Raw genomic sequence first — 26984 nt, forward strand, 5'->3', positions numbered from 1 at the left:
ACTTCTGTTTTTATACGTGTTTTCGAAACGCAATCTCAATTAAACTCGTAATCGGTAAAATCATCACAAATCCACGCAGATTCAAAAAAAAAAATAGCCTAGTCTTCTAAGATGGGAAACGTCATGGCAGCTTCTCCATCGATGCCAGTGGTCGAAGTTGCAGATGCAAAAGACAAAAAATCTGACTCGACAAATCCTGGAACAGTTGAAGAGCTCCATAAGAAGTGCAAAGGTAGGCTGCCCAAACCTGAAGTGCCATTGGGTTCTGCTTGATTTAGGGCCAACAATTAAGTGCTAGTGTCCAGCCAAAGAAATTCTTGAGTTTTAAGGTAGTTCCAGGGTGTATGCTATGTGGCTCACTGGTCACATCTGCTTGGCAGCACTTAAGAGTTACAGTTCTTTTGAGGGAGATACTTTCAAAAAAATTATCATTGGTAGGCCTACTCTCTCCAAACATATTGGTAAATCTTTTGAGGGGTAAATGTTTAGTTTCATCACAAGTGCTCTAAGCTGGAAACTATGGTGTAAAGCAGCATAGTTTCCAGTTTAGAGCACTCACAAATGCTAGTTCTAGAAGCACATCCATTTCTGGTTGATCCTCCTCCTCCATGGGGCAAACCAAAAATGCATAAAGTGGGCAGGGTTTTGAAGCCAAGGGAAATGTTGAGGTTGAACAGTATGAATGAAATTATATTCAAAATACTATTTCTAGTCATCATTGATAGGCCCAATTTCTGTATAGTAGTAAGTTGAAAGATAGCCTAATTAAAAAACATATGTATCCATTAATGCTAATTATCCACTCTTGAACAAGACAAACATCTGATTTTGCTTACCTATAGGTAACATTACCTATAAAGTTAAGCATGTTAGTCCATGAGCACTGCAGGTATTAGGGTGATTAGTTAAATATTATGTTTATATCTTGTTGATGTGAACAAATACCTTCTGATGTAATGGAGATTTTACAGTTTTTCAGTTTGAGATTAAATTTGTTTTAAAAGATTTGTTGGCCATAGGAAGACCTTGGTGAAACAAATTTGGTTGAATAGTGATTCTCACAAGTGAATGTTACCCATAGAGTGAAGCAAATTAGTCCATGAGCCCTGTAGGCAGCAGAGCAAGGACTATGTTATATATTTATTGAAAATTTATTCAGCCTGAAGCCTGGAAGAGCAAACAAAAATAGTTTATAAATTTGAACTAACTATTCAACCAATTGGAATACAGACATTGTGAAAAGCTCACCTAGAATCAGAATTGAAGTCTTTTTCTCTTCAAACAGGTTTTTGGTCTTTCTTAATCATGTTGTTTTCTCTGGTCTTTTTGGTAAAAAAAAACTCTCCTCATCTGATGCATTGGCTATTCATTGACCAATTCTTGAACAAAATTTTCCCCATGAAGTTTTCAATACAACTATAAAAGTAGGTTTTTGTGGTAAAGTCTATTTAATTATTTATTTAGTTATATAATATAGTAATTTAGAAAAGATCCAAGATGAAGCTTAGAGAAAGGATGCTTTAATTTGACCAATATCATAAGGATTGATTTTTGATTGCAAGAAAAGGCATTAGAGTGTTAGACATGGTGTTTATTATAGTACACCTGTTATTTACATAATAGGGAATTCTACAACACACATATCCCACCATTCCATGACACTCACATCCCACAACACTCATATTCCACCATTCCATGACAGCCAGCAGCCTTCCATTAGAGTTTTGTTGCACAGAGCAATTAGGGCTGCACAGGAAGATGACAACACCTTTGCAACTCCATTCTGTTAGTGGTGTCAAAATAGAAGCCACTTGTAATAAACTAAAGGGGCACAGATATTGAATTCTAGCCTTGACAGAAGTATGTCCAAAATAAGAAAAAAAATGCTGTAAAAATAGAGCTTTTGATGAAAAAAGAGAAAGAATAAGAATCTAAAGAAAATTACCACAAATTGCATATATTTCTTCAGGCAAATTATCTATGATTCCATGATTCCAATTATGCATGAACTATTCAAGTGGTTTGAGAAATAATTAGCTCAAAATTGCAAAATCAACTACAGTCTCCACTTTCTACTGGTAGAATTCCACTCTATAAATTTTTTTTAAGTAATTCATTTGTATCTAAAAAAAAAGTTAAATACAAAACATTGCTTATCTGATGAACTGAAAGAGCAAAGATGAACCTTAAAATATACCTAAATTATTGCTTTGCAGTTTGTGTAACATATATCAGTAATATTGATTCAAATAAGCAGACTCATAATATTTCCCTAAATTTGTAGAATTATGAACAACTAATGCTTTACTGAGTAAAGGATTTGCTGATGTACAAAAAGTGATGTGATATTGACTTACAAGAAAACTCAACAATCTCCAGTAACAGTCATGGCACCAGACATCATCACACTAAAGGACATGGAATTCTTGTTACCATTGAAAGTGGTGGAGTTAGGTCAATGAAATTTTCAGGAATGAGTCCAGGGTCAACAACATACAACTGGGATTTATTACCAAGCTATTATTTCTATTTATTTGTTTCTTATTCCTAGGGCTTAGAAGGTTACATAAACAATAAACTTCAAATCATATTAAAAAATATGGTAAACATGTAGAACTAACGTTCACTACATCTTCAGTGTCAAAAACAGAAATTTCAAAGAATGCTGAAAAATACTAAAAATTATAATAAATAATAAAAAAAATAATACTGAAAAGTACACAAAACTTGTTTTTTTGTTGTTTTTTTTTTTCATTTTATTCTTTGGTAAACCTTTCTATCAATTTATGCCCTCGATATCCATATAAATTTTAGCATGCATTGTGTAACTGGTCTGAGACCTTTCAAAACCATCAGTTATTCAGCATCAGTGCAGTATTTAATACCATAATATTGCACCTACTTCTCCTTTGAAATATGCAATAGCTGTAGTTGATAATTAGCATTTGATCTTTTTCTTTTACCTAAATAGATGAAGTTAGATTAAAATATTTGAAAAAAGGACACTGAAAACCTACAAATAAAAATACTAATAACAAGCCAAAAAGTGTAGGATAAATCAACTTTATATTTTGATTAGCTTAGCTTTAAATTATGAAAATGAGCCGCTATGTAACACTTTCATATTTCAAAAGTCAACCAGACAAATGAAATGAAAATACTATAAGTGTGATATCCTTTTTGATGGCTACTTCAGCTGTTTACCTTTCTCAGATTTCTCCAAGTACCCATTTAGTGCTGGATTGAATCTGGCTCTGCCCACAAAGTCATTCCACTGACCCCTGTTTAAACCAAATAACTAGAACCGGGAGCCCATCCTCATGGACAAAGGCCATGGACATCAGCTTGGAGGTTTATAATGTAGAATCTAAAAACTCTTTTTTAATACTTCTCTAACTTCAAAAAAAAATGCAAAATGTATTATTATGTCTCAAATACACTAGAAAGATTTATAGGGATAGTTATTGGAACAACACCCCTTTTAACTATAGATTAATCCAAATGTGTGATGTGAAATATTTAGAATTATAAAAAAAATACACAGTTGTTTATATTTTAGGTGAGGAAAGAAGATCTTCATATTTTTTGTGTACTTAACAAGTTAAAAAAAAGGGTGTTCAATTTATCTAAACTTTTAGTCAGTAAATAGCTCAATTTTTATGATTTCAGATGTTCAGCCTTCAAACTTTGAAGGAGCAAAACTTCTCATCAGCAAAGGATTGAGTAATCACTTTCAGATCTCTCATACCATGTCATTAAGTTCCACAGTGCCAAGTACCTATAAGTTTGGTGCAACATATGTGGGTACAAACATTATTGGACCAGGGGAAGCCTACCCTATACTACTTGGTGAGATTGATCCTGATGGAGACCTTAGTGCAAATATAATCCATGGGTGGAACAACATAAAAATGAGACTCGTTTCCCAGGTTTGTTGTCGGCTTTTTTTCACTTCTGGAAGTAAAAGAGCCTTAATATCAATGCATGGAATTTGCTAAATTTGGTGACTTAATTATCCATCTAATAATTTTCCTTAGCCATCATCTCTAAAGAGCTTTTAGTTTATTGCAAGTACAAGCTTAACAACACCTGGGAATGTTTCTGGGATCTTAGTTCTGGGGCTGATTGTGTTACCATATAACTTTGCATAAAGGAATGGGTACTAAAAGAATTTTTATTTAGGGGGATTAAAATTCTTTACCTCTATTTTAAAACAATTTTCAAGTCAGAGGAATACTTCTTATCTTAATCTTTTAAGACAAAAAGTCTTTTTGTCTACATTGTATGACCAATTCATGATTCAGACAGTTTTTGGGGGGAGGGGCTAAACCCCATACTCCTCTCTCTTTGTCTCTGTTACAGCAATGTCAGTGACAGAGAAAGGGTTAGCTAATTTGCTTCTACAGATGGACCAAGTTGTGGCTAATAAGACGGCTTGTTAATTATTAGTTAGAGCCTAGCATTGCTCTGAAACTTTAAGTCTTCCCCTTTGGGTGGGATTAATTTTTCTGCTTTTTATGCAATTTAATGTCTTTTCAATTTCCACTGAGCTTCAAATTTTTGGAATTCTTTTTAATTTTTTTGAATTGTTGTAATCTTTTGTTGAAATATTTACAAATAGTTCTGTAATTGCCAGTTTTTTTTTTCTCTTTAAGCAATTTCTATGCATGAAAATCTTTAATTTTTCCACATAAGTGTGACAATATCATTGCAATACTAATTTATGTAACAATAATATCACTCACATAAATATTTCTGTCCGAAATTAAGGCCCTTAAACGAATTTCCTCAAACTTCTCACCTATCTTGATTGTTGTTTTTAAGGCCAGAATATCCCAGGATATAAATTTTCCCCCCAAAAAAATATGGAGCCCATTTCAAGAAAAAAAAATACATGCTCAATTATTGCTCACTTATAAAGATAGTGTGTATATATATATGCATAAACTTTTGCAAAGAAAATAAAGAAGTTGACATGAGTTTTTATTAAGATGTAACATAGCACAGGAAAAAGCATTGACTTTTTTTTAGTAGGACTAGTTCAGAACAAACTACCTTGTCATTGCTACCCAGAAAACCCTTTAAAGTATGTTACTATAATGTTATCTATCACCAACTTATATCAATTTTTCACTATGATTCAGTTTGTTTTTCTCATTTTTGAGTCGGGGGGGGGGGGGGGGTACTGAAATCAATTTTTTCCTGTACACCACTAATTCTTGGAATGGCTCTGTTGCTCATGCATGTTTTATTTGTTCATTTTTGTTTGTAAAGCATACAGTCCATCTGAGAAAAAAAAAAAATCAGAGATGTGAATGAGTATATTCGTGTGTTTATTTCTGTGGTAGTAGTTCTATTAACTGATTTAGAATATATTAAACTTAGATAAATAACAAACATATATAAGTAATTATATATAGGCCACTATTTATTAAATATATGTAGGTTTATTTAGATATGTAAATACATGTATGTTCATATTGGTCCCTCAGTGAAAGGTAAAAAACACCCATTTAAGCCACACGTTTGAATCAACAATATGTATTTGCTTCCTATTTCATTGCACAGTTTTGTTGCACAACAGAAGTAAAAGGTCATGTTTTTTGCTGTTTTTGTGAGCTTTTTATGGAAAAGGCTCATTTTTTGAAGTTACTATTTGAGGTTATTTTTGAGGACTTACGTTGGCTTATTATACAGAAATAATTTCATGTCTATTCATAGATAAATATATAAATTTATGTATTAAATATGTAAAAAGGATATTGAATGATCTCCTTTGAAGACATATTTTTAAAGAGTGGAACTCCAACAACGGAAAGCACAGATTCAAGAGTTGTTGTTGTTTTGTTTTTTTTTTTCAATTTTAAAATTGATTTTAACTTATATTAACGTAATTACTTATATTAACTGGTTAGTTATTATTATTTAACTATTTTAACTGATTACTTTAAACTGATTACTTCTCTTACCACTTTTATTGTACTTTCTGTTTTTCTTCTAAAATTTTGAACGTTTCACTGCAGAACCAAACGGCCTGGGGCCAACATAGCTGCGCACGCCCCTCCTCCATCCCAATTTACGGAAATCCTCTCTCTTTACACCCAGGAAGTTCCAGTTCTTTCCTTAAATCTTTCCTTACTACCTCTTCCTGTCCTATTTGGGGGCAACTTGCTTTTTGTTCAGCCCTAGATGGTTAGCTGACAAGAATGGTGTTTGGTAATCTGTCATTGTTATTTATTGAATAGAAAATATTGATTTGTTTAATATAATATTATTTGATTAATAATATTTGTAATTATTTTCTTTTTAGGTGCAGCAGAATAAATTTGTTGCGACTCAATTTTCTACAGAGTATAAAAGCAATGATTATTCAACTGCAATTACAGTTGCGAACCCTGATGTTGTTAATGGCTCAGGTAAATTAATTATGTCTGTTTCTTTTTTCTTCTTTTTTTCTGAATGTGCTATGCTAAGATTCGATATGATTGACTGCTTAAAATGAACTATTTCAAGGCCTGGTGGCCCGAATTAGCTTTTTTTTTTTTGTTAAAATAAACATATAGAAACAGTGAAAAAAAAAAGCCACAGACATAAGTAAGACTGGATCCTGGGCCAAGGGGTGAAGTGAAGTTTTGGCGAAATAAAAGGAAAAAGTAAAACATCAAGACTAAGTAAAAAAAAAAACATTAAAATGGACAGTTGTATATGAAAGAAGATGTAATTTTTGAAGAGTATGGGAGAAATCTATTGTGGTGGGTTGTTATTTTTTCTTGGTATTTAGGGATAAATTTTTTTTTTTACTTTAAGGTAAGGCAATGGATGGGTGTACACGGGTGGGTGTAATTTTGCTTAGGAGTGGGATAACTGCATTTTTTTTTCTTAAAATATAGGTATGTCAGCCATGTTGAAAGGTTCTCCTTTAATCTCTTGTAGCTGGTCTCTGTGTAATGACTCTCTATCTACAAGACACCGGGTCTTGTAGATTCCTTGAAATGCTGACCATTTCTTTTAATTGAATGGGTGATATTTTGAATATTGAATTATAGCTCAAGTATTGAAAAGAATTTTTTTTTACAAATTTTGATGAAAAGAATGAAAATCTTCCAGTGGCATTCAGTGCTCTCACATTCTGTCTTTCACAAAGAGGCATTCACATTATGATTTTTATTTTAGCACCAATTCCTATTTGCTTAACATCTGAAGAAAGATGGGCTGATAAGTTTGTTTTTTTTTGTAAGCAAAATAAAAAGGAAACATTAATAAAATTCTCACGGTGTTATGTTGGAACTCACTCTCTGAGAAGACAGTGTTAGTGGAAACAGTCAAATCCTTTAAGAAGTCACTAAACAGGAAACTGTTTAACTGGCATTTCTATATGGCTAGCATGCTAGATGACGGGGCAATTTCTTTTCGACTCTTGCCCCAGTTTTTATTCTTATAAGTTTCCATACTCTTTAGAATTAAGATGAGGTCTTATAAAATGAAAAGTCTAAATTAACAAAAAGGTAAATTTTATTGACGGTTTTTGATAGTTTTTAAGTATTCATGGTTTTTGTTGGTTTTTAAATTTTATTGATGGTTTTTGATGGTTTTTAAATTTTACTGATGTTTTTGATTGTTTTTAAATTTTCATGGTTTTTTATGGTTTTTAAATGTTCATGGTTTTTGATGGTTTTTAAATTTTGTCCATGGTTTTTGATGGTATTTAAATTTTCATGGTTTTTATAGTTTTTATGGCACTTGGTATTAACCAAGTGACAAATAGCAATCGCCAATTCTGTCAGTCTGTCTGTCGGTTGGTCTGTCCGTCCCGGTTTTGCTACTTTAGGCACTTCCAGGTAAGCTAGGACGATGAAATTTGGCAAGCGTATCAGGGACCGGACCAGCTTAAATTAGAAATAGTCGTTTTCCCGATTTGACCATCTGGGGGGGGGAGTGGGGGGCCGTTTAATTCGCAAAAAATAGAACAAATGAAGTATTTTTAACTTATGAGCGGGTGATTGGATCCTAATGAAATTTGATGTTTGGAATGATATTGTGTCTCAGAGCTCTTATTTTAAATCCCGACCGGATCTGATGACATTGGGGGGAGTTGGAGGAGGGAAACCTAAAGTCCCGGTTTTGCTACTTTAGGCACTTCCAGGTAAGCTAGGACGATGAAATTTGGCAAGCGTATCAGGGACCGGACCATCTTAAATTAGAAATAGTCGTTTTCCCGATTTGACAATCTGGGGGGGGGCGGTTAATTCGGCAAAAATAGAAAAAATGAAGTATTTTTAACTTAAGAGCGGGTGATTGGATCTTAATGAAATTTGATGTTTGGAATGATATTGTGTCTCAGAGCTCTTATTATAAATCCCGACCGGATCTGATGACATTGGGGGGAGTTGGAGGGGGGAAACCTAAAATCTTGGAAAACACTTAGAGTGGAGGGATCGGGATGAAACTTGATGGGAAAAATAAGCGCAAGTCCCAGATACATGATTGACATAATCGGAACTGATTCGCTCTCTTTGGGCTAGTGGGGGGGGGGGTAATTCTTAAAAATTAGAAAAAATGAGGTATTTTCAACTTACGAACGGGTGATCAGATCTCAATGAAATTTGATGTTTAGAAGGATATCGTGTCTTAGAGCTCTTATTTTAAATCCCGACCGGATCTGGTGACGGGGGCGGGGAGTTGGGAGGGGGAAACCTAAAACTTGGAAAACACTTAGAGTGGAGGGATCGGGATGAAATTTGGTGGGAAAAATAAGCACAGGTCCTAGGTACATAATTGACATAACCGGAACGGATCTTCTCTGTTTTGGGGAGTTGGGGGGGGGCTAGGGTTAATTCTGAAAAAATAGAAAAAATGAGGTATTTGTAACTTACGAAGGAGTGATCGGATCTCAATGAAATTTGGAAGGATATCGTGTCTCAAAGCTCTTATTTTAAATCCCGACTGGATCTGGTGACATTGGGGGAATTGAGGGGGGGGGGCATAAAATCTTGGAAAACGCTTAGAGTGGAGGGATCGGGATGAAACTTGGTGGGAAAAATAAGCACAAGTCCTAGATACGTGATTGACATAACCGCAACGGATCCGTTCTCTTTGGGGGAGTTGGGGAGGGTTAATTCTGCACAAATTAGAAAAATGAGGTATTTTTAACTTACGAAGGAGTGATCGGATCTTAATAAAATTTGAAGTTTGGAAGTATATCGTGTCTCAGAGCTCTTATTTTTAATCCTGACTGGATCCGGTGACATTGGGGGGAATTGAGGGGGGACCTAAAATTTTGACAACGCTTGTAGTGGAGGGATCGGGATGAAACTTGGTGGGAAAAATAAGCACAAGTCCTAGATACGTGATTGACATAACCGGGACGGATCCGCTCTCTTTGGGGGAGTGGGGGCGAGGGTTAATTCTGAAAGATTAGAAAAATGAGGTATTTTTAACTTACTAGTTAAGAAGGAAACATGTTTGAGAAGGAAGCATGATAAGAATACAATATGCATAACAATTGTAGCAAACAGATTTTGCATGGAACTCCCTATATTTTACCCTCCCCCCTTAATGTGTAAATATACAGTCGAAATTATATATTTCCCCTCTAATCTCCCAACGCGTCTCTCTTGTTTCATACCTTGAACTTATTAATTGAATTAACTGTTTAAAAGAAGAACCGGAAAACAAGTGATGTGTGACAGAATGCATTGGTTTTATATAATTTGGACTATATATTTGCTTTTTAGGGGAAGGTGGGTTGGTGGTAAAGTATAGGGGGGATCCATGCAAAAGGTGTTAGCTACAGCTATTGTGGGTATTATGAAATGTTTTCTTAACATGTTTCCTTCTCTAGGCTTATACCCCTAAGCTGTAACTATTGCTGACGAAATTGGAATTCCCTAAGAAGCAAAGTCCTGCGGATGTAACTGTTCCAGTCATCAATGATGATTTTACATTCATGAACTTAGCTATTGACTTTTAATTTGTTCCCATGTCCTTTGGGCACAGACAACGCGGACCCCAGTTATTGCTCACCTGTTTCAAAGGCCGCCTTTTCAAATGCGCAATTTAAATACGTATTTAAAACGTTTTCCATGAATTTAATGAGCAGGTCATTCAAAGAATCTATGTCAAAAGATAAGGATAAAATTGTAACTGAAATGTATGAAAAAATTCCTACCTATAAAGAACGGTATCGATAATTCAAAAGGGCAAGGTAATCATTTTTGATATTATTCTAAAGTCGGGTGTTGAATATTTTGATAGCCTTGCAGACTCAAAGGACTGCAGGTCCTTTGGAGGACCTCGTAACTCAGATTTCTTATATTAAATCTCAACTGGATCAAGCGTAATTTGGGGGGGGGCAGTTGGGGGGACCGGAAATCTTAGAAAATACTTAAAGCGGTGAGATCAGGATGAAACTGGATGGGAAGAATAAAAACCTGTCTAAGATACGTGACTGACATAACTGGACCGGATCTGCTCTCTTTGGTGGAATTGGAGGGGGGGGGGTAATTTTGAAAATTTAGGTATTTGTAACTTACGAAAGGGTGACCAGGTCTTAATGAAATTTGATATTTAAAAGGATCTTGTGTTTTAAAGGTCTTATTTTAAATTCCGACCAGATCCTGTGACGTTGGGGGAGTTGGAGGGGGAAACCGGAATTCTTGGAAAATGTGAAAATTGGGGTATTTTTATCTTACGAATAGATGATCGGATCTTAATGAAATTTGATTTTTAGAAAGAATTCATGATCAGAGCTCTTATTTCAAATCCCGACCAGGTCGTTTGACATTGGGGGGAGTTGGAGGGGGAAATCTTGGAAAAACAATTGGAGTGTAGGAATTAGGATGAAGCTTGGTGGATAGAATAAACAGATGTTCTTGATACGTGATTGACAGAATCGTACTAGATTCGCTCTCTTTGGGGGAGGGGTTCAGTGATTTGGCGAGTTTGGTGCTTCTGGACATGCTAGGACGATGAAAATTGATAGGCGTGTCAGGGAGCTATACAATTTGACTTGATAAAGTCGTTTTCCCAGATTCGACCATCTGGGGGGCTAAAGGGAGAGGAAAAATTAGTTATTTATAACTTACGAGTGGGTGATCGGATCTTAATGAATTTTGATATTTAGAAGGACATCTTGACTCAGAGCTCTTATTTTAAATCCTGACCGGCATTAAGCCTCTTATTTTCCTTTTTAAACCAATCTATTGATTCATAGAATTTTGTTAGAGCTCATACCATATGATCTCTTGGCTCTTAGCTCTTCTCGCCTCGCCACAAGTGCCATATGAGCTCTTAGCTCTTGTTAAATTTACTTCAATGGTTTTCCTCTGCAATTTCTTTTTTTTCCTGTTTAACACTTTATGTGGAATATCCAATTTTTGTCCTTTAATTGCTTTAGTCGTTCTGGATATTTGAAAACAAATTACTTTGCTTTAATTCTGCTAGAACTCATACCATATACCATATAAAAGGCACGTACGCAGGATTTTTTTTTTTTTTTGGGGGGGGGGGACAAAACCTTCGAAACAGCAAATATAAAGTAGATCTTTTTTATTCAGTAATGCAAAAAGCACGTATATCGGAAAATACAGATTGACTTTAGTCTGTAGCATTGTAGCGGATGGGGGGAAGAAGACTGAAGCCTCAAAAGTACGTTTTAGGCTCAGGTTATGTTTATAGCGATTTAGAACCAGTGATTAATCTATTATATACCACTGAAAGGGAATTTTCGGGTTAACAGTGCAATATGGGTGCTGTGGGGGGTAGTTCTTCTATGCAAAAACGTAGATTTTAATGAAAAATGATAGTTTCCAAAATTTGTCCATTAAAAGCCATACTTTATCCTGAAAAGGGGGAATAAACGCCCTAATATCAAGGATAATTCTATTTTGCTGTGGAAAGCAAACTCTCGTTACAAAAAAAATAACAATACAATTGCTAATTACTTCAAATACGGTAAGAATTTAGGTAAAATGGGTTAATGATTGGGCAGTGACTTGACTGGATAATTGCATGGTTGCCGTAAAATCCCCTAAAAAGGCTTCACACATCTATCTAGATTCTTAATAAATATCCTACTTTTGCCAGAAATCCCAAGAAACCATGGGGAATTTTTTTTTTTTTTTGGGGGGGGGGTGGCGGGCCCAAAGCCCCCCTCCACCGTACGTGCCAGCCATATAAGCTCTTGGCTCTTCCGGCCTCGTCACAAGTGCCATATGAGCTCTTAACTCTTGTTTTACTCGACCAACAACTAAATATAGCCTACTCCTAATACCTATTATCCTACACCTATTATCCCGACTCCTAAGCCTGAATACGTAATGGTGCCGATCTTTTAGCAATAAAGTAGTACAGACTTACTTTACTTTCCCTTACCATCAACTTTGGTTGATCCCCAACATTATTTTTTTATAGAGGTCTTAATTAGGAGAACTGAAATTTCCCCCCCCCCCATCCATCTCTTCCGTTCTTTCTAAAAAAAGTTATGGTGAGTCACCGTTCGTGGTAGATGTCTTGTTGGTAGGACTTTAGAGATCTCATCCCCCTACAGAATTTAAATGTCCAATCAGGATGCTGGCACATACTTCACTTGAGACTGGACAATCCCTTCTGGTAGATATTTTGATAACATTAAAAAAAACTTGACCTACGTTGCCTGGGCAACGTGAAGTGTTGCGGCAACCTTTGTCCGGCTTCGCCGATTAAAGTGTTGCGAGAGCAGAACTTTGGTTTTGTTTCTTTGCTATCTGTTAAATGCTGAAGTTGTCAAAACTATCAAAGCATTCAAAACGGCATATTCAAAGCAGAACACGACCAGTAATCACATGGTCAAATTCTTCAGCGTTGAAAAAACAACTGCAAAAGAATATCGGGAGAAGGGACTAAATTGAGTCTGCAGCCAGTTGAACCTTATCCTGTTCAATCGTAGACATTGTGACGGATAAAAACTTGGAACAATATCTTATACGATCTAGTTGGTATTATGAAGCTATCCGTTACTTTTCATGATCGAAATACCATACATGAGACTGTACTAATTATTTTGAAACTATCTTATTGTTTTACGTTATCGTTTGTACTCGTTGTGTAAACATTTAATTCTGTCAGATTTACAGAGATTGAATACAACGTGTACCAAACTGTACAAATTTCTAGCCCGAAGCGAACCGATTCTTATTTAGAAGTCCCTTTCCCGTGATAGACGTTAACTTTACCGGAAACAAATAAATGGGTTCAGCAACTAGTAGAAGTTGTAAACCCCTCAACGCTGAAGATGATTGTAGCCTAACAGCCGATTATTACTTACAAGTCCCCTACATGTCTTGAACTAAATTGATCTAACCATCAAATACAGCGAAAACAAATAATACGTACACCAACTAGCAAAAGTTGCAAACCCTTCATTGCCGAAGATGATTATGAGCTAACAGCATACAACAGATTCTTATTTACAAGTTCCTTTCCCATGGTAGACATCAAGTTTACCGGAAACAAATAAATGGATACACCAACTACCAAAAGTTGCAAACCCCTCATCTCTGAAGATGATTGTAGCCTAACAGCCGATTATTACTTACAAGTTCCCTACATGTCTTTAAGAGGCATATCTGATACCATTTCTCTATTGCAATCCCAAGTAGAAAAAAAAGAATGGTAAAGTCAACTGAAATCACGAACAGAAATGGGTAGAAACAATAGATGGCAGCACTTTCGGACCCGTGGGAAAATCGCACTTTTTTGTTTCTGTAAATTTTTCTATTTATCACTCAAAGAAGATATATTGGCTGTGGGGCCGGGAAACTGCCGCATATATTTAACACTTATAGATTTTAGTCCATCTTCAATTTGAAATTGGTGCCTGCTAGAACGGAGCTTTCCACTCGAAAGCAGAAACATGATTTGATGAAACAAAAGCTTGGCTGCACAACTTCAGATACTCCTTTCTGACATAGGCTATACAACTCCACTTCACTTCGCACACCATAGGCTCTGGCTCGAGGACAAGCAAAAACCATCCTTTTTGGCCCCAGGCAAGAGTTCTACGGAGCTTTCCAAAATGTAATGTCATATTCATCAATCCGGCCTGAGGTCCACACTTTCCGTAAAAACCGCACAGGTTAGACCTTTACCAGTTTCCAGGAATAAGCTGAGATAGACGGCATAGGAAAAAAAATAAAAAAAAGCTGGGACAAAACCAAAGTGTTGCTCTCGCAACACAATGACTCTTTTAAGAGCGTATAGATTTTAGAACTCCTAGTAAAAGATTATCCCCTTGTTCAATATTATTTATTATAATTAATTTTCTTAAGTTTATCAGTAAATGTAGCCACTTATTGGTTGAAATTGATTTCATTCCCGACCAATCAGAGGCCTTTTCCACTGACAAACTTAATTGTAATTAAGTTAAGAAAATTAACTGTGGTGAGTTTTATTCAGTGTATGTACTGATGGTGATCCTACTTGAATGGGATTGAAATGTCTTCTAAATCGCGGCTAGCTGCACCATATATATAAATATATCCTTTTCTGCCTAGTACCTAGATGTAATTGAAGGATAAACAAGATTTCAATTAACCAAGCGAAAAAAACGTTATGATATTAAAGCATTCGCTTTGCGTTAAAAATTATTGGAAGTTTTGGGGGGAGGTGTAGCTGCAGTCACTATGAGACCGAAGTTTTCAAAATTCTAGCTGGATTTACTCAAAGGACGCAACTGTATAGGATTAAGATCATACAAATCCAGTGGACATTGTCCGTCACGTGTCAACCCAAAATCAATCCAATCTTTCTTTCCGTTGTCCTATGACTATCTACATTAGTTCTGCCCTAGGAATGACGTAAGGACGGATGATAAATAGACTTAACTATCAACAAATAAAATGGCATCATTTTTATACAATTCTAAAAGGGCTTATGCCAGATTTGCCTCATATTCTCTCGGACTATCTGTCTTGGCTTTTTCTACAATTAGCCATGGCTTGATGCCCACGACCACTTGATTTTAATTCAAAATCAGCTGTATAGGATGGACTTGTAGGATTTCTGTTTCAGAAATTGATTCAGGGTCTAATTACACAAATTCTATGTTTAACAAATAAAGAAAAACCTTGATATTGATTTTAGAATAAAAATTTACCCAAGAACATAAATTGAACGCTGCAGATTAGAATCTTTCGTCCCTAGCTCGTGTGGACGCTAGAAAGCAGACGTCAGAAGATTGAGCACAGAAAGGCTGGCCCAGAAAGGTTTTCTGAGAGTTTCTTTTATGAGTAAGAAGGGATGAGTGCTTGGGTAACCAGGTTTGGAGAGTCGCCGTGGAAATTCAGAAACACCTAATAAAGGATATTTGAGTCAGAATGAGACACTAGTTAGAGATATTTCGTAGTCTGGATGCCAGATGGTAACTTTAATAGCAATAGTGCTGGCCTGGTGGAAACTATATGATCAGGGTGAAAAGACCCGAGGGATCGCCTGCTTTTGGTCACTTGGTGTACATCTCAGGGTGTCACGCTTGGTGCACTTTCACCTTGCTTGGTACGCACCACCTGGCGTACGTGATTTCCGAAAGTCGGCGACTCCTTGAAAAGACCAATCCCAATCTTGGTTTTTGTGACCATATTTGGTCGGTGTTAAACTCGCGAATTTTGAATTTATTAAAAGGTCAATGTCCGTTCGTGTCATATAAAGATGCCACATAAATGATGTCATATAAAGTACACATTGTTTTTAGGATTAGGATATCTCTATTCCTATGAGGGTTTTACTGCCCCAAAATGTAGGACTTGCAATGTTGTCAAAATAGAACATACAATAGTTGTTTTATGTGAACTTGCTATAAAAATAATCAAAGGGAGGTGATAATACAGTTAGTGGTTAACTTTTTTTTTCATTTTCCATTGTAGGTATAGCAGTTGGACAGTACCTCCAATCGTTGACACCAAATTTAGCTTTAGGGGCTGAATTAATGTATCAAAAAGGGGGCCAAGTTCCTGGTGGAGAAATTGCTGTCCTTTCACTTGTTGGCAAATATTCAAGTTAGTTTTTCAATTACTTTTTTTTCACTTTCAGTTCTTGCTATAGAAGTTTCTTCTTTTAGCATTTCATCTAATTCTGAACATGGATGATTCATTATTAATTCAGGTCTAGGCTATTAATTCCAGCGTTGGTAAATGTAGCTGTCCTGAAGTCCAGTAATAAAATTTATGTGCTTTTATTATAATTGTGTAGTGCCGGTAAAAAATTGTTTGAATGATTTTTCATGGTAAATATAACGTTACTGTGAAACCCGAGAGTTATTGAAGCAAAACAAAGTTAGGTGGTTTTGGTTTACATTGGCCATTATGAATAAATAGGAGTTATAGGGTATATTAAAAGCCTTGTAGCAACTGCTTTAATTATGCTATAGACCAACGCTGTAACGCTTTCTTTTTTCTTTTTTTTTATCAGGGGTTTGTTGTTTCATAATGGTAATAGATTAAAATTTAAGACTTCAGGGTACGTGGATCTTTAGATTTCTGGAGTCAAATGATTCTACCTTATTTAAATATGATAGATCTTTTGTGAGAAATATTAACCAATTAAATGAACAAATTCAAGTTGCGACGTTTTTTACAAGTAAACTCTATGTTTACCTATGGTACTGAATTAGTAGTCAAACGAGGCTAAAATCAAAAAAACAAAAAAAAAACAAATAGGATTTAATGAACTTAACTTCTGAGAAAAATTGTGGGGTCAACTCCTGACCTCATGACGAACCTTGACGCCATCTAAAAATTTCCGGAGAAAAAGAAAATCAGAGAAAAGGCTTTTTTTTCCATCTAATTTTATTGTTTATTTATTAATTCAAATGACGTTAAGCACAATGCTTGTCGTGTAAATAACAACATTCACTGCAACAAAAATCACAAAAGGAAAATATAAGAAAGGAGACAAAAAGAACCCAGGAATTTTTTAATCATTCCCCTCCTCCACCCACCCCCAAAAAAATTCATGGGTGCGTGCATGAGTGAGGGATATTTTTAACTCGAAGGAACCGACTAAAGGCCAAAGAACCTACAGCTTTCAACGCGTGGTAAGTAATGTAACTTCTCCTGAATGGTAAGGAGTAATGGTAAGGAATGTAACTCTTCATGAGAAACTTTATAATTATGAATCTTGGTTTTATTTCCAAACATCAAATTAGTGACATTTTTATTAAGATAACTGGTATGAATTCTTGTAGTAATTGCTCGGGCTTCTTCTGTTCAGGACTGGAGAGGGGAGGGGAGACTGTAGTAAAAATCAAGAAAAGAAAATATATATATATATATATATATATATATATATATATATATATATATATATATATATATATATATATATATATATATATATATATATATATATATATATATATATATATATATATATATATATATATATATATATATATATAAAAACATGTTTAAGAGCCTACCAGGTAGTAAATCTGTCTGTATAAAAAGGTTGAATAATTAGTAAAAATGACTGAATTTTAACAGAAAATATATTTATTATGCATTACTGTAATTATTACACTAATTTTTGTCTTTCTTCAGCTCCCACTACAGAATCTTGTTTCACCATTGGACTCAATAACATCCACTTATCTCATTATAAAAAATGTAGCGAACAGCTCCAAATTGGAGTCGAAATGGAAACACGAATACCAGCTCAAGAATCTGTTGCAACCATTGGATATCAAGTTGATTTACCAAAGATTAATCTTACAGCACGTGGTAAGTGAATATTGCCAAATCGTAATTGAAACCTATGGAAAATTGTGGGTTACCCTTCCCCTGTTCACTTGAAATTCAAATAGTATTGCTCTATGAGACTAATCTCTGTGGTACTATCCTTAAAGACATTTTCGTTACCTAACGTCACCTTTTCATCTTCACTTATTCCTAGGCTTAGTGGCTTTGTATTCTTAGTATTAATTTTAAGCATTTTATATGCTTATTTTATATATTTTTAATATTTAATTTTAAGCATTAATTTTTAGCATTAATTTACAAGGTTGACACTTTAATAATATAGTAAACGTAAATAAATCCCATCTTGAAACTATTTGAATTAAGCGCCCAAACAGTCAAAAATTCAAACATTAGCAGTCTGTTGTTTCTCGAAGATAAATGCACTTTAAAACTAAACATTCTACTTTAGTCGCCATATTTAAAGCTGATTTTCGCCCCCCACGTGTTTCTCTTTTTTAAATTGAAGCTCGCTACTACCATATTGGAGGTCTTTTTCATTAAAGATTAAATTCAAATACTAATCAAAATAAATAGAAAAAAAACTAAAAATAACGAAAAAGAAAAATATTGATTTTTGTTAATTGTAATAATGGCAGAAATAAACTTATGTTTGTTGTTATTTTTTTCAACTTAGGTATTTTGTTCTTTCAAATGACAAATAATTATTTGGTGTTTATTTTAAATCTTGTTCAGTCCTAAAATATTTTCGGGGGGAGGGGTATTTAATGGTTGAAAAACTTTATCTTTAAGCCCAGGCTATTATTTTTCAATCACGTTGGCTTGTATTTCTTTTGTGATTCGTTTTTATTAGTCGACCCTTTTTTTCAGGTATGGTTGACACAAACTGGAACGTTGGAATAGCCTTAGAAAGGAAGTTGGTGCCACTTCCATTCACATTTATATTAAGTGGTAGATTGAATCATGTTGAAAATAAGTTTCAGTTAGGCTGTGGATTGATGGTTGGGTAATTTTGTAATTTGTGTCATATAGCGAATTAATGCACTAGGGGCTTCGTTTTAATTGAAAAACTACAGACACTGGATGATTGAGTCATTTTGTTTTAACCGTCAACATCAATGATTGGTATGTTTTATAGTAAAAATGTTTTACTACTGCTCTTATTTTGATGAAATTTTTTTTTCACTTGTATATAAAACAACAGGCAGAATATGCAAATTGCTAGAAGGTGAGTGAAAAAGAAAAATCTGTTGTGAGTGAAAAACGGAAAATTCGTTTCCGTCACAAATTTAATCCCTTTACAGGCCCTCAAAGATAATACCCTTTTCTCTTGTTTTAGATGGCTTATATACCTGTGTTAGCGTAAATCTTGTCAAAACCGGTTTACCTGTAAATTGAATCAACGGTGAAAAAAATCGAAAATCAGCAAATACATGGAAACTATATAATATGGTCTATAGATGTCGGCAAGGTTAGAAAGGTTAGGTTAAAGTTGTATTATAAAAACGAATGTCATATTTAGATTCAGGATGAAATTACGATTACAAAGGTAAGTTTTTTGGCTATCTGAATACTTTTGTTAATATATTGGTTTACCAAAAAAAAAAATGAGCAAAAATATTTACAACGTAAATGTGCTTCACCAGAGGGAAAGGCTCTGGGCACTTGTTTGAATTGTCGGTACGGAGAGGTCAGTTCACGATCATTAAAAGAAGGAGGCACAATGTGTTTTTTCAAAATCTGGAGGGGATAAATTTTTTTTTAATGGAAGAACCAAAAAAGGTGATTTTCAATAAGAATATTCCTAAAAACTTTTTTTTCAAAATCTAGGAGGAGCAAATGCACCTCCCAACTTATTGACGCTACCGAGCAGGTGAAAAACAATATTTCACATACGTCCATTAAAAAAGACACAAATAAAGAAAAGAGAAATAAATTTCTTTACTCTTTTGCGGTTAAAGATCCATTAACTGGCGCTAAATGCAGCAAGATGTGCAGTTTCACGAACTGGATCAAATTTTGTACACTCAGTTCAAAATTTCCGCGAAAACAAAACCCATTTTGTCACTAAAAAAACACAAATTTTCACGAAAGGACGAGCAATTTTTATTTTAAAATTTCTGAATCCATGATATGCTAAATTCTCTTAAAAATACCTGATGTTTATGTTTTGTCCTATTTGTTGTTTTTTTATGCGTTTTAAAGAAAAAGTACCTAAATCCAAATCAACAACAAGAAGAAAAGTAAAGAACTTTAACAACCGAAGTAAAATCTGCTAGATGGACAGTCAAATCTACTAGATGGACATGATGGACATGTCACGTCTGATGAAAAAATTGTATTGAAAAATTGTATACGAATTTTTCATTCGCTTACCTTTCGAATTAAAGTTGAAAAACTGAGTTCTATTTCGTCATAGCATGTGCTAAGTTGTCTCAAAAAATATGTAGTGCTTTTTAGGGGGAAATATACTAAAAGAAAATGAATGATTGAAAAAAAGAACCAAATACAGAATTGACTTTTAACAGCCTAAATGAAACCAGTGAATTCTTTCAAATTTCTAAAAGGAGCGTGTTTCGCTTTGACAACCAGATTTCTCAACGCCTGATGAATAAAAAATTATGCGGCGAATATTATGATTAATTTATAAATATTATTTATAATTTGTTTATTTATAATTATTTAATATTGATTTATTATATAATTTATATATTAATATTAATTATTTAATATTGTTTATAATCATTTAAATATTTTATAAATATTATTTATTAATATTGATTATATTATATCTTTAGTTATTTAATTATTATAATAATAATTAATATTATTAATATGACAAGGCGAATGTTATGTTCACTTATTGTTCGAAGTAATCATTCGTTTTTATAGCGGGCAATAGTTTTTTTTTTTCAAAATAAATAATACTTGACTTTTTTTTTTTTTTATATCTAAAAGAACTATTTCAGGAACTGTTAACAGAGAGAAATACTTTGAAATATTCATAAATAAACGCGTAAATAGTACCTGAGTAAAGTATTGGTAAGAAAAGGAGCCATTAATGCTGGGTATGATTTCCGTCTGTACGAATCGTTCAGGTAAGCTACACGTCGGAGTCATCATGGTACGTTGTGGGTTTGCAATTTTTTGATATATTATAAAAAGTTCGGAAATTCCCAAGCCATGTTCAGTTAGATCTTTTCACCCAACTTTTTGTAAATCTGGTCAAGCTTCGATCCAGTAGATTCCTCCTGGAAGAATTCCAGAGCGATTTGTAGCTGAATTCCAGAAAAATTCCTGATCCATGTTCTCGCATATTCTTAGCCAAATTTAGTTTTATTTCTTGGGGTAAGTTTTAATAGATTCTATGAGGCTTTTACGATAGATTCCTTGAGCAAGATTCCGAGTTCTTCTAACGGATCCTAGTTGGCTCGCTTGGCCGATTTCCAGTATATTCTCTTACCCTACTTTTGGTAGGTTCCCTGAGCAATAATCTTGTAGATTATAAAAGAACTTCCAATATCGCGTATACTGGATAAACGCTGGTGATTTTTTTCCAGCCCTGCCAGTAGCACACTTGTTGTTATTTCAGGTTCTTACTTTTAAGTTGTAGGCTAATTTTGTCACACTAAAGTAATTTAGCTCGTTTGGACAATAGAATCGGATTTTATGCAAAAAAAAGAATAGAACTCTTTTGTCGCTTTTTCCTCGAACTAGCATACACGATATTCCTGTTAGGGGACAAACTTTAATTAACGTTTTCTTTTCAAATAAAAATTTTAAACTACCATTTTTGTTGCTACCATTTTCATTTTTTTTTTCTGCAACGCTTTAAATAGACTAACCAAACTTGTGCCCACTTTTTTTGTTTTGGATTTATTTTTAAGAAACAAAAAAGAAAAAAACGCTTTAGTAGAGAAAAGGTAAATTAGTCGAGTAAGGGCATTATAATACTAAAATCGAACTCCAATTCATTCCCATGGCTAAAATCTAGTAGGCTCTCTTGGCCGAATTCCAGTAGATTTCTTTAGCCTACTTTTGGTAGATTTCCTGAGTGATAATCCAGTAGGTTTTCAAACAGTTCGTGGTAACGACTGGGTGGTAACCTTGACTGGGCTGGACAATCTGTCTTGGCTTTTTTCTACAATTGGCCATGACTTCCACTTTTCCCACAACTATTCCCTCTTTTTTAAATTCAAAAATCAACGGCTCAATAGTAACCAAAACTAAAAAATTGAATTTTGATATCAATAGCTACATCAAAAGAATCGCATTTTAATGCTGATTTTAAATATATAAATTTCATCAAGTTTAGTCTTACCCATCAAAAGTTACGAGCCTGAGAAAATTTGCCTTATTTAAGAAAATAGGGGGAAACACCCCCTAAAAGTCATAGAATCTTAACAAAAATCACACCATCAGATTCAACGTATCAGAGAACACTACTGTGGAAGTTTCAAACTCGTAACAATAAAACGTGGAATTTTGTAATTTTTTTTCCAGAAGAAAGATCACAGATGCGTGTTTATTTGTTTTTTTTTTTGTTGTTTTTTTTCCAGGGGTCATCGTATCGACCAAGTGGTCCTAGAATGTCGCAAGAAGGCTCATTCTAACGGAAATGAAAAGTTCTAGTGCCCTTTTTAAGTGACCAAAAAAATTAGAGGGCATCTAGGCTTCCTCCCTCGCTCATTTTTTCCCAAAGTCAACGGATCAAAATTTTGAGATAGCCATTTTGTTCAGCATAGTCGAAAACCATAATAACTATGTATTTGGGGATGATTTACTCCCCCACAATCCCTGGGGGAGGGGCTGCAAGTTACAAACTTTGACCAGTGTTTATATATAGTAATGGTTATTGGGAAGTGTATAGACGTTTTCAGGTGGATTTTATTTTGTTTGAGGGGAGGGGGCTTTGTTGGAGGAATCTGTCATGGGGGAAGAAAAATTCAAGGAAAAGGGCGCATGATTTTCTAGCATTACTATAAGAAAACAATGAAAAATAAACATGAAAACGTTTTTTCAAATGAAAGGAAGGAGTAGCATTGAAACTTAAAACGAACAGAGATTATTACGCATATGAGGGGTTCTAAAAATACTTTAGCATAAAGAGCGAGGTATTTAGGAGGAGATAAATACCTCGCTCTTTATGCTAAAGTATGTTTAGTAATTTCAACTATTTATTCTACGGCCTTTGTGATTCAGGGGTCATCCTTAAAGAATTGGGACAAAACTTAAGATTTAGTGTAAAGAGCGAGGTATTAACGAGGATACAAACCCCCTTGTATACATAATAAAAATATAAGATTATGAAAGTTTGTTACGTAAGGTGCTAATTTGTAAGTTACGTATATTTTTTACTAATAAAAACGTTCGTTAAAAATTAAAAGTTCTAGTTGCCTTTTTAACCAACCGAAAAATTGGAGGGCAACTAGGCCTCCTTGTCCACCCCTTATTTCTGAAAATCGTCTGATCAAAACTAAGAGAAAGCCATTTAGCCAAAAAAGAATTAATATACAAATTTCATTTTAATAATTTATGTGCGGAGAGCCAAAACCAAACATGCATTAATTCAAAAACGTTCAGAAATTAAATAAAAAAAACAAATTTTTTTTAGCTGAAAGTAAGGAGCGACATTAAAACTTAAAATGAACAGAAATTACTCCGTATATAAAATGGGTTGTCCCCTCCGCAATCCTTCGCTCTTTACGCTAAAGTTTGACTCTTTGCCACAATTCTACTTTTTAAAACAATTAAAAGCTTTAGCGTAAAGAGCGAGGGATTGCGGAGGGGACAACCCATTTTATATACGGAGTAATTTCTGTTCGTTTTAAGTTTTAATGTCGTTCCTTACTTTCAGCTAAAAAAATTAGTTTTTTTTTTATTTAATTAAAGTAAATTTCGGGTTGATTTGACAAATGCTGGCGATTTTTCTTTCTTTTTTTTCAGCCCTGCTAGTAACGCATAAGTTGTTATGTCAGCTTCTTCCTTTTTAGGTTAATTCTGTCACACAGGGTTAACTCTATGCTGAGCATAGAGTTCGATATTCCTCTCAGGGGACAAAACATTAATTAACGTTTTCTTTTCAAATGAAGATTTAAAACTACCATCTTGCTTGCTGCCAATTTCAAAGGCAGGTCTAGAGCAAAATCTTGGGGTGCAAATAATTGACAATATTTTTTCAAGAGTAAAAAAATGGAATGAGGGTACCAAAAAAAAAAATCTTAGGGGCCCGGAGTCCCCCTGGATCTGCCCCATCCCATTTTCAATTTTTTTGAGGCAGCGTTCTTGCCGACAACAAATATTTTTGTTCTAAATATATCATTAATCTATGTTTATCGCAAATTGAAGTAACAAATAAAGAAATAAATGCTTCAAAAAAGAACAGAGTAGTCTTAGAATAGTCTAAGGGGTCACATATTTCTGTTTGACCAAGGTACTTTGTCAGTGAGCTCCATAATTTTCAAAGTGATCCAGGAAGCCCTAAACAGATACGAGTTTTCTATTTTTATACCATCACGGCATTAAAAAATGGAAGTAATAAAAACGGACATTTTTATTCTGAAGATAATTTAAATTCCGGGAAAAAACCAAAGTCGGATATGATTTTGCTAAGAGAGTTTCTATTGTATCTACCTTGATTTTTAACGATTTTAGAGTAGCTGAACATTTTTTTTTTTTTTTTTTTTTTTTTTTTTTTTTTTTTTTTTTTTTTTTTTTTTTTTTTTAGAATCAGTAATGGTGAGAATATTTCCAGTCGCCTAAAGGAGAAAAATGTTAGAATAGAAATAGGAAAATATAGAATAATAGAAAATAGAAAAATAAATTAAATAAAATATACGCAAATAAAAAAAAGAAATAGAATAGAAAAAGATGTGCAAACCCGTGAAACAATCTGATTTCTAGGTGATAAAGCGGAGGTTTTACAGTAACCTAAATGTTGAAATAGCCTAGTGATTAAATGTCCAAATACTGGGTATTTTACCCAGTTATATTTAGGAAGAATATAAAAAAGACATAGTATAGTATAGTTTTCACATTGTCTCTATGTAATAATAGAGTCGTCTCCAAATTTGCTTATTCTTCCATAAGAAGTGTTATTGGCAATCTGCATTTTGAGTGTCTATGATCAGACGCAAAGCAAGTACGACCCCCCCCCCCCCCAAAAAAAAAGGTGACTATACTGCTTCAAATCGTTTTTAGATTATTCTTTTTTCTTTAATTCCAATCAAAACTCGCATATAACTAATATAAAATGTATTTGTTAATGCTTATATGGAAATGGCAAAAGTCTTTTGTTATCCTTTCTTTCAAGCCAGTGGCGCCAATTCACGAGAATTTAGGGGATAGGTAAGGCTAAATGTATTTTTCAATATCTAGTCTACGGGTTAATTGTCATTTTTCAAATTTTTCCTGTAAAAATTAAAAAAAGCATTTTTCAATAAAAGCATCCTAAACCAAGGTATTAAATCGAAATCAAATGGGGGGGGCTGCCCTCCTCCCCCATAAATTTATATCACTGTTTTCAAACAGGGATAAGAGGACAGAGATTCAGTCAGGTTTGAATTTAATCTTTACTCATAAAACAGCATTTTATTAAAAATGTTTTTGAACAGTTTCTTTTTAAAATTATCTTAAATGGCAAACAAAAAAATAAAATTCAATATTTTCCCCAATCACCTTCTCTATTTTCTCTGATCCCAGGCTTCGCAAAAATGGCGAAATATCCGTCAACCCGATGTTGTTAAGGTTTTAACAGATGTTGTGTAAAGCTAGGACAAAGGGAATCGTCACAGGATCCGAAATTTGTTATTGTGTTGCATTTTGAACATATTCCCTCCCCCGTCCAGATATCCCCTTTTCCCCTAAAGGGCATCCCAGACCCTAAAGAAGTAGCCTCCCTCAGCCGAAATTTTTTCCAATATATGTCAAATTTCGGTAATTCTTGGTTATTACGATCTGTTAGAAAACTTTTATCAATTCTATGTCTAGTTTTGGTTTAAATTGAAACTATTTTGAGCCAGGGCGAGGTAAAGGGAGCTAGGAAAAAAAATGTAGGAATGTGGCTATGTAAGAGTAAGAGTCGTCAAACTGTGCATCCGAACAAAGTTGTCATTACGACCAAAGGGTTTGGGTAACTTAAAAGAGCGCGAACTTGCGCTTCTGTCGACAATTAAATAAAAAAACAAGTGTTTTAACTGAAAGTAAGGAGCGACATTAAAACTAACAGAAATGACTCCGTATATGAAAGGGACTGTTCCCTCCTCAACGCCCCGCTCTTTATGCTAAAGTTTGACTCTTTCTCTCAACTCTACTTTTTAAAACAGTAAGAAACTTTAGCGTAAAGAGGGGAGCGTTGAGGATGGAACAGCCCCTTTCATATACGGAGTAATTTCTGTTTGTTTTAAGTTTCAATGTCGCTCCTTACTTTCAGTTGTGAACACCTGTTTTTTATTTAGTTTCTGAACGTTTTTGAATTAATGCATGTCTTGATTTGTGCTCTTTGCACATGAATAATTAAAAAGAAATTTCCATATGAATTTATTTTTATGGCTAAATGGCTTTCTCATAGTTTCGATCGAACGATTTTGAGAAAAAAGGAGCAGGATAGAAGGTCTAATTATCCTCAGTTTCTTGGTTATTTAAAAAGGCAACTAGAACTTTTAATTTTTTACGAACATTTTTAATAGTAAAAATATATTTAACTTACGTAACGAACTTCTATATTCGCATGTTTTTATTACGTGTATGAGAGGGTTCGCCCCCTCGTCAATACCTCGCTCTTTACACTAAAGCTTAAGTTTTGTCCCAATTCCTTAAGAGTAACCCCTGAATCACAAAGGTCGTAGAATAAATAGTTGAAATTAGTAAAACTACTTTAGCGTAAAGAACGAGTTATTTGGAGGAGGTAAACCCTCATATGCGTAATAGTTTCTGTTCGTTTTAAGGTTCAATGCTGCTCCTTACTTCCAGTTGAAAAAACTGTCATATTTATTTTCTCATTGTTTTTTTATGCTAAAAAATTCTGCGCCTCCTTCATTGAAATTCTCTTCCCCTATGACAAATTCCTCCATGGAAAGTTCACCCCTCCCCTCAAGCCCTCCCCCTCCAACCAAAAAATTCCCTGGCAGCTTCTCTACACTTCCCAATAACCACTATTATGTGTAAACACTGGTTTAAACTTTGTAACTTGCAGCCCCTCCCACGGGGACTGTGGGGAAGTTGTCCCCAAAGATATAGTTATTTGGTTTTTCGACT

At 34.3% G+C, this 26984-nt stretch overlaps 1 protein-coding gene across 2 annotated transcripts; it reads left to right on the forward strand.

Moving 5' to 3' along the window:
• Positions 1 to 27: 27 nt before the first annotated feature.
• On the forward strand, positions 28 to 18886 carry LOC136030545 (mitochondrial import receptor subunit TOM40 homolog 1-like). Of its 2 annotated transcripts, XM_065709596.1 has the most exons (6): positions 29 to 232; positions 3670 to 3929; positions 6311 to 6416; positions 15900 to 16031; positions 17574 to 17753; positions 18600 to 18886. In XM_065709596.1, the coding sequence occupies exons 1-6, from the start codon at positions 112 to 114 to the stop codon at positions 18737 to 18739; spliced, it is 939 nt and encodes a 312-aa protein (XP_065565668.1). In that variant the 5' UTR covers positions 29 to 111; the 3' UTR covers positions 18740 to 18886. The 2 variants fall into 2 exon arrangements, with proteins under 2 accessions (XP_065565669.1, XP_065565668.1); XM_065709597.1 differs by lacking the exon at positions 15900 to 16031 and having other exon boundaries at positions 28 to 232.
• Positions 18887 to 26984: the final 8098 nt, after the last annotated feature.

This window comes from Artemia franciscana, chromosome 8 (genome assembly GCF_032884065.1).
Source record: "Artemia franciscana chromosome 8, ASM3288406v1, whole genome shotgun sequence".
In the NCBI taxonomy this organism is placed as follows: Eukaryota; Metazoa; Arthropoda; class Branchiopoda; order Anostraca; family Artemiidae; genus Artemia; species Artemia franciscana.

Coding starts and splice junctions, on each gene's coding strand:
- LOC136030545 (XM_065709596.1), top strand. CDS start 112: ATGGGAAACGTCATGGCAGCTTCTCCATCGATGCCAGTGGTCGAAGTT. Junction 6,417..15,899: donor TGATGTTGTTAATGGCTCAG/GTAAATTAATTA, acceptor TTTCCATTGTAG/GTATAGCAGTTGGACAGTAC. Junction 16,032..17,573: donor ACTTGTTGGCAAATATTCAA/GTTAGTTTTTCA, acceptor GTCTTTCTTCAG/CTCCCACTACAGAATCTTGT.